Source organism: Amphiura filiformis, chromosome 20 (assembly GCF_039555335.1).
Source record: "Amphiura filiformis chromosome 20, Afil_fr2py, whole genome shotgun sequence".
In the NCBI taxonomy this organism is placed as follows: Eukaryota; Metazoa; Echinodermata; class Ophiuroidea; order Amphilepidida; family Amphiuridae; genus Amphiura; species Amphiura filiformis.
Genome location: NC_092647.1, coordinates 60,633,580 through 60,647,612, shown reverse-complemented (window position 1 = coordinate 60,647,612; position 14,033 = coordinate 60,633,580). Strand labels below are relative to the sequence as shown.

The following is a 14,033-nucleotide window of genomic DNA, read 5'->3' as shown; positions in this document are numbered from 1 at the left end:
ATACATTCACCCCCGTTCACCATGCGAGTGTTTGAAAGGAGTGCTCCAATTTATATTGTCTCCATTGATTTTCATACCTCATGAGCCGGATTCTTGCATATCCTGCTGTGTACAACGACCAGTCCGCAACATCTATGCTGTTATTCGATGGGAAAGAAGAACTGGGTCTTTTTTAACCGAGTGAATTACATGTGTACTGAAATTAATGCGGTAGATGGCGAACAGGGCAGCCGAGAGCCATAACGGGCCCAGGGGTATCATGAACATACGGGATTACAGCCCGGATTACGGGCCCTCTTTGATCCCGTGACTTGTATAGGATTTCATAAGTGGGGACACTAGTGGCGTAACTTTCATCATGACATTGGTGAGATGAATGTTGGTGTAAAATCCGTGAAACGAATTATCGTGTATCGTTCCCAGAATAACCTTTTGGAACCTATTTCGCCCGAAGCGCGTAACAATTCGCCATTTTTAAACTAAGATGGTCAAGTATGATATTAAACTGGAGAAATGCAAGCAAATCACACGAAATTTATTTGTGTTAAAATGATCAACCAATGACATGTTCTATTTAAGAATATATGCACCTACTTTACTCTTCCAGAAGTATGCTACACTTCTCGCTCCAGTAATAACAGACCATTTATACGGGACCTTAATCCCCTCTTGCCGTTGAAGTTATTAAAAAAAATTCGCAAACTGAATATGTGTACGTCATGAGCACACACCAAAAGTGTATACCAAGCTTGACGTTTGGAACAGAAAATTATGTTAACCTAATTCAATCAGTAATTTTCAACAACATATTGCATGCTTTTATCCAAACCAAATTAGGTCTCCAATAATTGATCTTTTAACGAGATAATACAAAAGAGGGTAATTGTTCTTAAATTGACGTATTTTCGTTCAACATTTACGGCTCACTGTAGATTTTCGCGTTCACTTTGACTTCTAGAGACTTTAATGTCAGAGTGGTTTTGAATACATCGTCTATAATTCTCTAGACGTTGAAGTTTGTGCTTTTGAACTGAATTTCGCAAATTCTCTATGCTTGATAGAATTATACCATCTGATAAAGCTAGTATTCTCCTCCACCATCAGTGTAATTCCACTCACTCCACATAACACATAATGAATGTCGGCACAGATCATGAAGCCTGGAATGGTGTTGTTGGCGTGAACGAACCTTCTGAAGGTGTAGTCAGCAGGACGATGAAAACCGCTATCGATAACTATTTGGTGAAACCGGTGTGCAGCGAAGGCGGCAGAGAATAAAGCTATAGTTGACGAACACGAATGTGTTAAAAATATGTATCAAAAGTCGTGGGCATTGTTTGTGACTACTCACCGAATGAATTTTGCCCATATTATACATCCTCACCTTCCTGGCCTCAGACTATGCTATTATCTCAAACATTTAATACTCATCTGTCTGGACACAATTAATACGTGTTCATTCATAAAATGATATTTGAAATGTTTGGTACAAAAACTCATACTCCACAATTCGAGGTCAACCTTTGGGTTACGATTCTCGAATGGAGATAATAGAACTATGGGATGGGGAATGAGACTAATTTAGCATTATAGTATCATGAAGTAGGGCATGATTAAAATGTGACAAGTATGACAACTTGATGTGATCTGTGGCGTAAATGAATGTCACAAACGTGCCATTTACACTGATAAGGCTTATAATTCACGTGGTTTAAATAGTTTTGGTTTATAGAATGGATATAGATGCAATATAATTATTCTACTGGAGACCCTGACACCAAGCTCCATCTAATGCTCGGTGACTCTTTTAAGGGTGTCAAGATAAGTTGTGACGCAAATCATCGCAAATCGTATCTTAAACGTGCATGGGTATATAGAACTGAACTTCTTACGATTTAACTCTGTAATATAGGGTCCACAACTTATAAGTTCCCCCCTAAATACTTTTAAAAATAAATCGTAAAATATTTGACGAAATGCAAACGTGTAAAATGGTATTGGTAGTCTGATTTGTTTTACACATATGGTCCAAATTATAGTGTCACGCGTGAACGCGTCATTGCGTGTGGTCACAATGGTTCATTATGTAAACAAAAGACACCGTTTTTAACAGTGTTAAAAGTTGCATCTGAGTCCAAGGGAGGCAACTCTAAAACAATACAGATTTTGTAAAACAAATAAGGTTACTCATAACTTTTTACAATTTTACATTTCGTTAAATAGTTTTCGATTTCTTTCAAAAAGCATTAGGGGGAACTTATAAGTTGTGCACCCTATATACTGTATCAATGTATTGCTTATTTATTTTTATATTTGGGATGTTCATGTATCCTATTGTATATCTTGCTCTTAAGTTGTAATGCACTGCTTTTAGCGTGTGTCACTGTTTTGAAAGTGTTCTCCAATAAACAATATTATTATATAACCTCACTTTTTGGTAAGGTCTCATTCTACTCAACAATTGTGAAGAGTAACTTAGGGGACATTTCATGCACACGAGATCAGCCCAGGGAATGGATTATATGCCCCGGGGGGGGCACTCCCACTTTGGAGGTGACCCGTATGTAGGGCTGTTAAGACCCCCTTTTCAGCGTCGCTCTCACCCAAAGACCCCATATTTTTTTACGAACACATGTTCTGTCACCCGAAGACCCCTTATTTTTCCATTTGATCTGTCACCCAAAGACCCTTACTTTTCAATTTGAACAACAACTTTCATTTATTACTGATTTTGTTACCTATTTTTGAAAAAACAAAGAAATTTGAAGCCTTTTTGAACTAAAATTTTGATTTTGGAGGTTTTTTGACGCTGTTTCGGCTCTCACCCAAAGGTTCCAAAAGTCATGTTCTCACCCAATGACCCCATATTTTTTACATTTGGTCTCACCTGAATGCCAAAAATCATGCTCTCACCCAATGACCCCATATTTTTTACATTTTGCTCTCACCGAATGCCCCTTACTGCTAAAGTGCCAGCCCTACACCTAGATCCATTTCATATTGAAGTGCCCCCCCTTATATGCCCCTGTGGTTCCTACGAGGGGTCGAAGGTCACAATGGGCCGAAACTTTTAAGTAGTCCCATCCCGGAAACCTATTATGTGCCGGGATTATGTGGTATAATCTCAAATTATTCCTCTCATCATGCTCATCAGACGGTGTTAGTTCAGGAATAAAACGGTCAAATAGGTCAAAATGTCATACATACATAATTATGTATGACCTTCGACCACTGGTGGCCTAGAAAAAATTGAATCTAGTTAATTCTTTGAGGTGTAAAAGGATGCCAAAAAACATTTGTTCCACTAATGTAGGAAAACTAATGCTAACTCAAACATCGCCCCATAGAGTCACATTCGTATTATATAAATTTTGAAAACTTTCAAATTGGTCCGCTCTATAACACTCCACCCACTCACCCACCCTAAATCAGCCACTACACACAAATGCACGAAACATCTTTTATTGTGCTGTTATATATTTGATGTGTGCATAAAGCAAACCTCTTTCCTGTCTCAGGATATCATCACAAAGGTGAAAACAAACACACTCACAATATGCCCCACAGCCTAGCCCCCCCCCACACACACACACCTCTCAATCAATCCGTTTTAACCCAATTTAGCCTCAACCTCTATAAGTTGACCATTCTTCAAATCCTGGATCCACTGCCATGACTGCTGTCACTCACGTCCTGTGCCAATTTCTCAGACACATGCAACCATAATAAGCTATGCCATTTTCATTCTTCAATCCAACGGGTAATGAAAACTGACATTTGATATGGGAGCTCAGAAGGTATTGGATATTTATAGCCAACATTCCATCAATTTATGTTTCACTCCCATATTTGCTCCAGATATGACAGAACCTCTAGTTCCTTGTAAGATCTTGTATCTCACTCACTCAGTCATCATAATATGCATGTACAGTATCTGACGCGGATCTGGCGTTGTATACCCCCTCAAGGGAAACATACTTAAGCGTCATGCGCTCATATATCATGATCGTCACTGGCTCCCTTAACGACCCACATATAGAGCCTCCAGGGGAATCATCGTATATTTATCATTGCATTGGTACGGTGCTCATTAGGCTTTTCACAATCAATTCTCAATTTAGGCCCTTCACACTAAATTCTTAGTTTACTGTTAACCGCCCGCGTCCAAAATTGAAAATTGCAAAATATTTAATTATTTTATTTTTATTTTGGATTTTCTCCTTTAAAATAACTTTTAATGACTTTTACTTGCTACTTTCTAACATATGAATCACATCAACAATAATGATGAATAAACAAACAGCATAACTGCACCTTATAACTGCATCAATGTGTAAAAGTAAGCATATTAATAAAATAATTAAATGCCGACTCCCGTCAAAACAGGTTGATAATTGGTTGTGATATTGATTACTAAATAAAGAAAATAATAGATAATTAATAATTAATAATTAAAAGTCACCTCATCCTATTTTAAAAATCTTGAACAGTAAACTTGGAATCAATTGTGAAGGGCCTTATGATCCCGACATTAAATTTAGCTGACATTGAAAATGAGTTATTCATGGGATCTTGGTGGCTCATTGAGATGTAAGGTCAAAAGTCCAGGTCACAGAAACAAACGAGATTCTTTTTGTTCTTCGAGTTTGTTATGACCGGGTTGTTTTGTGACCACCTGAAGGTTTCAAATCTGTTTAACTTTCCTTGGGACACTTCTTCGTGATTTCAGGTTCAAGCTAGTGTAGCGTATAGAAAAAGCCCTAAACATTGTCTGCTCCATCTAAGGATAACACTGGTTAGCCTACCGTAGATGACTGGAATCCCCACCTCAGTGGTCGAAACAATAAGAAAGTTAAAAGTTATACACCGATCGCAGTTGGTGCGTGAAATATCCACACTTTAATGGACACTGGATATTCAAACAGACCCGATATACGTATAGCCTTAGTGAGCTTAGTTGGCAGTTTCGAGATGTCGTTATTATTGTACGGGTTTGTACTGGCTACACCTTCGGCCGTTTGGAGTGGTCGTGATAAGCTGAGCGTCGCAGATTCTGGCTTTGCAATTAAATCTCACCATTTCAAGAAACTTTCAAGTCTCCCAAAATGGTATTAATGACTGATGACCTTGAAGCTCCCATCTGCAAAGAAATCTGTCTAGATCATAGTGCGTTTATACCAACCATGACTACTATAAATCCATATGATGTCAAGGATGAGCTCTATGCAGACTTAGGTTCTACACACAAGCTCGTCATTCTTGGGGACTTCAATGTCAGAATATCGGCACAGATCACGAGGCCTGGAATGGTGTTGTTGGCCTGAACGAACCTTCTGAAGGTGCAGTCAGCAGGGCGATAAAACCACAAATCGCTACAGACTATTTGGTGACTGGCATGCTAGAGGTTTTTCTTCTTGAAACTATATTTAAAGATGAGGCTGATAGTGGTTTGAGTAAGGGAATTTAATGCTTTGCTAGTTCTTGGGACAAATGAGTTTTTATAGACATGCTTCTTGATGAATGGAATATAATATCAACATGGAGGTGGTGATTTCTTCTTAACCCCGCAGCAGAACAGGTTTGAATATCAGACTGCAACCATCTCGTTTTGAATTTTGTAAAACATCGTTAAACGATTTCTTTCCTTTCTGACATCTAGAGTGTCCCATCCGAGATCTTCTAACATTTGAGTGATACTGTTTTCTTTTTGGTAGTCCCCTGTGCAATATTTTAAAGCTTTTCTCTTTTCACTTTCAGGTTTGTTTATTAGTCCTGCTCTGTATGGGTCCCACGCACAACTGGCGTACTCTAGGACTGGATGCATATGCAGTAGACTTCCCTTCCCCCGGACAAAACCACAAGTTTCTTCTGAGGAAACCCAATGTCCGATTTGCTTTATTAACTGTGTTTGCTACATTTTCTCCCCAGTTGAGCTTGTAATCCAGCTGTACCCTCACCCCTAAGTTAGGGTTTGAGTTTGGTTAATGCAAACCTGCCCGCAAAAATGGTATTGGAAAATGCAACATCAATGATCTTTTACTTCTTCAAACTTGGCATGATAGCTCATGCTTTACTCATCATCAATTCAGTCTGAAACTATCAATCGCACGAAAATATCTTGGATGCATACCACATCAAGACACTGGCATCTGATTGACTGTTAGGAAGAGAGATAGCCAAGATTCGCATATTACAAAATCCATGAGTGGAGCTGAATGCTGGGCCGATCATCCATCTTACCATCTCAAACTCAACATCCGGATTCAGCCTCCCAGACGCCCAAAAGGCAAGATGGCTCCATCTTTGGCTTAAAGAACTTTAAAGGACAGGGGTCTTTGACATTATTTTACCAAAACTTTGGATAGCCGTTTGGAATCCCTAACCCGAGATTCAGTTGACATTGAGGAAGATTGGTCAGTTTTCAGGAATACTACCTACTCCGCAGCACAAAAAAGTTCATGACTGTATCAAACGCAGACATCAAGATTGGTTTGATAAAAATGATGAAGAAATCAAAAAGCTTCTGGACGAGAAACATCGCCTCCTCAGAGAATATGTAAGTGACAACAATAATCTTCATCCTCAAAGAAGGCCGCCTTTTCTAAAATTTCTAAACTCTGAACGATGAAACAATATCGGTCTCAAACGTAAAGCTAAGGAAAGCCAGAAGTATGCAAATACCAAAAACTCAAAAGCTATTCTGTGATGCAATCAAAGCGGTATATGGATCACAACCCTCTGGTACCTCATCTCTCCTGACTGCTGATGGTACTACACTAATAGCAAAATTTGTGAGATTCGCAGAAGACGTGTAGCGCATTTCAAGATTCTCAATCAACTTTCCTCCATCAAAGATGAGGATATCAGACGTCTGCCCCAGGTATATGCCAATTCATCTCTTGCTGCTGCACCTACTTAGAGTCAATGTGGCTTTTAGACAAAATCGCGGTACTATTGATATGAACTTTGCAGCTTACAAACTTGAAGAAAAGTGTCAAATTTGTAGACTTGACTAAAGCATTTGACACGTTCAGCCGCGAAGGACTGTGAAGATCATGGTAAAATTTGGTTGCCGTGATAAATTCCTCACCTCATTGTTCGTCAGTTTCATGATGGCTAGTGTATAAGATCAAGCTGTATCATCTACCTTATTACCAAAATGCAGTCAAGCAAGATTGTTTCTTGCCCCAGTACTCTTCTCTGCCATGATGTCTTCAGCAACGACATTTGAACCTATAATTGAAGACCGAATTAAAAGACTAGATTGCGTATGACGTCCTGTCAATCAGACCAAAAATGCCATACTGCGCAGGTCAGCAACCAATCACGCGCCTTTGTCATGTCGTCAGACGCAAATTAGTCTTTTTAATTCGGTCTTTAATTATAATACTAGATTTATATCATCCGCTCTTCACCAATCTTACTATAAATAGGGGAATGTTGTATGTATGTATCTATCTATGTATGCACATAAAGGCTCCGTCAGTTTCGATCCAAAATGTCACCAAATTCATACGGGAGATCGAGGAATATACCGAGACGGTAATGCGAAAATTTGGTTGAAAACGGTCAAGAATTGGCCTCAAAATCAGTGAAAATGTGGTCCGTTGCTATACTAGGTAAACAAAAAAAGTAATCAGTTACTATAATGAAAGACAAAGATAAAAAACAATTTATCGCGTCTGACGTCATCTGTCAATCAAATTCGAGCACGGTTTGTTTACAAGTGTCGTGATGATGACTTGCTGAACGCGGATTTATAACTGGGCGAAAAGTACAAACAACATGAAGAGGTAGGCCTACTATAAATAAAAAAGAAAACAAAATGAGGACAAACAGGCTGTACGAGTATGTGGGTTATAGTTAGTCACAAAATGAAAACGGGAATAAAATAGGCTAATGAAGGAAAGAAAGAAACTCTTCAGGAAATGTAAGAAAAAAGCTATAATAAGATCAGGAAATTTAAATAAAAAGGCTATTAAACTGAGGACAGAATTAAATAAATAACATGAAAACGGAAAATCACAAGATATGCAGCAAATAAAAAAAGAAGCTAAAAGGGAAATGTAAGAAAGGACAGATTTAGAAAATAACGGGAACGGGATTGAATAAATAAAAAAGCATGGTCAACGGAAAATCGCAAGCTTAGCAGTAGAATTTTTTAAATGGAACAAAATTGGCCCATGTAGAAGAAACTAAAAAGAAAGAAAGAAGTTCAAATGGAAACGTAGGCTTAAGGAGGGTCAGGTTCAGATAAATAAGATTTACCGTTTCAATGACCCTACTTCCTCGTACAGCAAACAACTTGTTAGTGTGTTGCAATCCTTGAGAGACAGTGGTGCTATTAATGTACCCACGTACCGTAGACTGTATCCAACTTCGTCTGATGTACCGAAATTTTACGGATTGCCCAAGATCCACAAGGCTTCGTGCCCCATTCGCCCAATTGTTGCCAGCTGTGGCTCTATCACTTACAACTCTGCGAAATATGTGGCGGACCTCCTCGCTCCTTTAGTAGGAAAAACTGACAGGCACTTGAAGAACAGTGCTGATCTTGTGGACAAACTTTCTAACATTATTGTCGCCGATGATGAGTGTCTGCTATCGTACGACGTTACCGCTCTTTTTACCAGTGTGCCCGTTGACGAAAGCCTTCGTATTATTCATGATCTGTTAACGAATGATACCTCATTGCCTGAACGCACTAGTTTGACGCCGCAACAGATTTCGGACTTGTTGGGGGTGTGCCTCAAGACCACATATTTCATCCATAATGGCGCATTCTACTCGCAATGTGAGGGCGCTGCGATGGGGTCTCCTGTTAGCCCCATCATAGCCAACCTTTTTATGGAACATTTTGAAGAACTGGCGCTGTCATCATTCCCCACGCCTCCAGTGTTCTATGGTCGCTATGTCGATGATACCATGGTGATACTCAAGAGATCGGTTGTTGACAGCTTCACTGATCACCTGAACTCGATTCACCCAGCGATCAAATTCTCTGTTGAACATGAACAAGACTCTCGCATTGCTATGTTGGACACATTGATTCACAAGAACGAGAATGGGAGTTTAAGCTTTAGCGTGTATCGCAAAAGTACTCATACCATGGAAATAAGAGAATATGTCCATGCTCATACAGACCAGTACCTCCATTTTGACAGCAACCAACCACTTCAACACAAGCTGGGAGTCATTCGTACTCTGAAACATCGCGCTCACACCATCTCTTCGGATAATGAAACTCTGAATAAGGAACTAGATCACATCCAACAGTCACTCTCAATTTGTGGGTACACTAAGCAGGTCTGGGACTCGCTCGCGAGTAATAAGATCACTCCCAAACCCAGAAGGCCGGATTACACCGCCCCGGTAGGCAGTATCACCATCCCCTACATACAGGGTGTCACCGAAGGACTTAGTCGTACCATACGCAAAGCTGGCGTTCAAGTTCATGTCAAGCCTACCAACACCATTAGACGTATGCTGGTGGCTCCCAAGGATAAGCCCAAGAAGTGCGACCGGTCGTGTGTTATATATGGGATTACTTGTAACAACTGTGAGTCCCAGTATGTGGGCGAAACTGAAAGACCGCTCCGCAAGCGCCTCACTGAACATAAAAGACCTTCTTCCCCTGTAGGGGCTCACCTCACTTCTGAAGGACATGAATGTTAAAGTTCTCGACTCCGACTCAAGATGGTTTACCACAATCTCAGTCCAACCTCCTGATGACTAGTATGTTTTCGCTATCCTAGCTGCTATGCTAGTGCTTTCCAAATTGTCTTCTATGTTTTCTGCTCCACTTGACAGACAGATAACACACTATATGTCCAGCAAGTGCAGCAAAATACAACAGTTCGATGATGGAGATATTTCAGTCTGTCTCTTCTTTAAGTCGACAGAACAATCGAGCACTATTAGCTCTACTACGGCCTTTGACGTATTTTATTCTCTCCAACACAAAAGAACTGCGAACCGACGTTTGAAGACTTCAATTATTGTAACTTTGTACCAATACTGGCTAACACCGAGTACCCTCTTAGAACTTCATACAGCTTCTCAAGATCATTTCCCATCCAAGATTTATACGGTTTATCATTTCTTATCTTTCCAGAACAATTTTAACTATTTATGGCATATTACAACATTTGATCATCCCATATATGGCACATTACATTATTTCCTAAAATAGACCATTACATCACCCATGGAAATAAGAGAATAATCTTATTCTCTTATTTCCATGCATCACCAGAAGCCAATCAGACTCATTAGTCTGTATACATCAGTTCTAAAAATAACACATTACCTCAACACAAACCAATTAGATTCATTGTGTACTAGCTGTACCATGATTATTGATATAGTGCCAGCACTATATCTGATATACTTACCATTCTATAAATCGATTCTATTATGTTCCAGAAACTTCTACGCATTACTAGATATAAATTTCTTGTTCACTTTAATCATTAGCATTCTAGAATATTCTATGAATCTCCAGAATATTCCAAATTCAAACAAATGGAGATAAATATCAAAACAAGTGAAAACTAATGTTTTATGACAAAATACATAACTTTTAATAAATATTGTGGAATATATTGGAGGGACATAACAATTTATTTATTTATTTATTTATTTATTTATTTATTTATTTATTTATTTATTTATTTATTTATTTATTTATTTATTTATTTATTTATATCTATTTATTTAGTAAGTTAGTTATTTAGTTTAGTTATTATCTATTTGTTTTATTTATCTATTATTTATTTATTTATTTATTTATTTATTTATTTATTTATTTATTTATTTATTTATTTATTTATTTATTTATTTATCAATTTATTTATTTATTCATTATTATTTTTTAATTCATTTCTATATTTCTCTATTATACGATTCGGTTGCACAGTATTTTGTGTGACACCTGAGAGCACATGAGACACACCAAACTTGTGTTCTGAATACGAGGAATGTCCTAATTCTGATATTTGTTTATTTATTTATTTATTTATTTATTTAAGAAGTAGAAGTATCACATTTCACAACACGGTGTTTCACGCCAAAGCGATCTTCAGGTGAAATGTAATAATATCTGTGTTTATATTTATTTATTTATTTATTTATTTATTTATTTATTTATTTATTTATTTATTAAAAGTATCTCATTATTTATCTACAATGTATCTTATTTTTTATATTTATTTAATGTACATCTTTCTTTCTTTCTTTCTTTCTTTCTTTCTTTCTTTCTTTCTTTCTTTCTTTCTTTCTTTCTTTCTTTCTTTCTTTCTTTCTTTCTTTCTTTCTTTCTTTCTTTCTTTCTTTATTTATTTCTTTATTTCTTTCTTTATTTATTTATTTATTTATATATTTATTTATTTATTTATTTATTTATTTATTTATTTATTTATTTATTTATTTTGAATAATTCATATTTTTTATTTATCTTTTGATTTATTTAGGCATAGGCCTATTTATTCATTTATTTTATTTATTTATTTTATTCATTTCTATAATACAGGATGTCCCATAAACAAGAAGTTGTCTTCAAAAAAAGACAAGTCACGGATCAGGTGTATAGTACCTGCGACTTTTATACCTGTGATTATTATACAATGTATATATTCTCAGATAGTACTTTGAGCTACTTTGGTCTAACATTTAATATTCATATCTATTAACATACTTTTGCACTTTAATACGAAAATAAATAAGTGATATGAGGCTTAACTTTTGGAAAACAATTTTTAAAGCCACCCACAGGAAACAAATTTGGCTATAACTACGAAGAAAATTGTATCAAAATGTCCACTATTATTACATGTTGGCAATATCTTAAATTTGTTGAATATGATTTTCTATACAGATGCAATCTATGTAAACAAATAGTCTTGGTCTTGCTAGCTTTTGTCAGGGATATTTGTCTCATACTTAACACCAATTAATATTTTGTAACAGAAAATATATCATACAGGTTTATACACACATTGCTGGGTTATTACAAGAGTCAATAAACATTCAATTAACTATAGATAATGGACTTAGTTTTGTGCCATGTAGTTTTCTGAAGTACTAGCCCATTGTGTAGTTTTCAATACAGATAGACCTAATCACAAAGTAAACATTCAGTATACTGACCATGAACTGCCTACCTAGCTTTGATTAACCAATCAGTTATGTGTATTGTCAGCATGTGATGCCTATAAGCCAATTACAAACATGTTTATAAAAAAAAGGCTACTCAATTACTACACTCAACAACTCATCACCAAATTTAAGGGATAATTTAGTCCCTGTCATGTAGGGCAGGATTAGATAAAGGCATACAAACTAGGGTATGCGATATTAGGAATAATTTCCTAGACTCTTAACCACAAGGTTGGTGGGCTACAAGCTATTCAAGACACATGGCATGTAAGGGATAAACTGTGCATATGAGATGTTGGGGCAAGTGGCATCATTTCACTGCCGTGAAGAAAAAAAAGAGGCCCCTCATTGCGCCCTCTTTTCTACTATTTCAGAAAAGTTGATCAAGTTTATATGTTGGTATGTAAAGAAGTCTTTACCCGTTAGCTTTAATAAGCCGAAACAATTATTTCAATCGGCTCATAACTTTTGAAAATATGCCCTTTAAAGAAATGTATCAGTTTTTCACTCTGTCCACGGAGGAGGTTTGGCTATATTTCAAATATTGAAAAGTGCATATACCATGCATGAATATAAAACATTCCTCGATGATAACTTTATAAAATAACAACTTTATTTTAGGGAATGGCCTTTACCGGTGGGCTTATGGTTATGGATTTTGTTAAGTGTTATTAATTTGGGCGAAATTGATGTGGGATGGGACTTCTTTTACTATACTTGCAATTACTTATGTTTTTCTCGGTTATTTTATGCCTTTTTGTTTTATTATGTTTCTTACTTTCTTACTTTATTGTTTCTTGCTTTCTTTTTATTGACAACATAAGTCATTTCTCTTTTTGGAATAAAGGGTAGCCCTGAAAAGGGCTGTTTTGTTTGTCTTTGGTTCTTTTGAAGTGAGTTTACTGTGCTGCTCTGCCCTCTACCTGGTTGCCTCCTTGACGAATACAGGTTTCAGCCCTATCCTCATTTCATTGTTACGAGTCGTACTTGACTCAAGGCCAAAATCACCTTTTACCCAAATTAACACGAATGCACAACACAAATACACTGTTTGATTAAGCTAATAAAATCTAAGTCTTTAATTGAAAGACAGTTATGATTGGTACAATATATGACAACAAATGCACATACGTAATAATCAAATATAATCACTCTTTAACTATTTAGCACTTAGCCAGCATTCTTCTTCTTGGTGATCATAAAGTTCTTGCAATGTTCTGGACGACTGATGTAATATCCTTATTCACTTGTCCTGCGAAAATCAGTGAAGTCCTTTGTACACTTGCATTGATAAATCCTTGCGTATAAAATCCTTATACGAAAATGGTGTTCTCCAAACACGTTTATACTCCTTGCGCAGTTCTCCTATACTAAACTCCTTGCGCTGTTCTCCTATGCTAAACTCCTTGCGCAGTTCTCCAAATTTAACTCCTTGCGCTGCTTTCTCCAAACTTGGTGCTATTTCCACCTTTCACACAATATCTTCAGGAAGCAGGACTGCGATGCAGTTGTCCCCACTTATTTTGACAGTTGTGTTGCTCCTTTAACCAGACTTCAAATCGGCAGAAGAATATATTCCTTTCTTGGAAGAATAACGTTCTTTGACGTATTCTAGATCTTCTCCGACAACACTGGTAAATAGTAGTACTTTGACTACATAAAATATTTCTGGTTTGCAATTTCCTTTCTTTGAAGGAATTGGACTGTAAGCATATTAGCTAGCTAGCCCAGATCAACACTATAAACTGTGAAGAAATATGTTTACCTTTTCTTATATATCAGGCCCTGGGAAATCCCCAGTATTAATACACATGATGAGAACTTGGAAATTCCCAAGCCTTATAACATTAACCTTTCTCATTACATCACTTCCTGAG

At 36.9% G+C, this 14,033-nt stretch overlaps 1 protein-coding gene across 1 annotated transcript; it reads left to right on the top strand.

Moving 5' to 3' along the window:
* Window positions 1-6,500: 6,500 nt before the first annotated feature.
* Window positions 6,501-9,675, top strand: LOC140142422 (uncharacterized). Its single transcript, XM_072164392.1, has 2 exons — window positions 6,501-6,556; window positions 8,298-9,675. Exons 1-2 carry the CDS (start codon window positions 6,501-6,503, stop codon window positions 9,673-9,675), a joined length of 1,434 nt encoding a protein of 477 aa, XP_072020493.1.
* The last annotated feature ends 4,358 nt before the right edge of the window (window positions 9,676-14,033 follow it).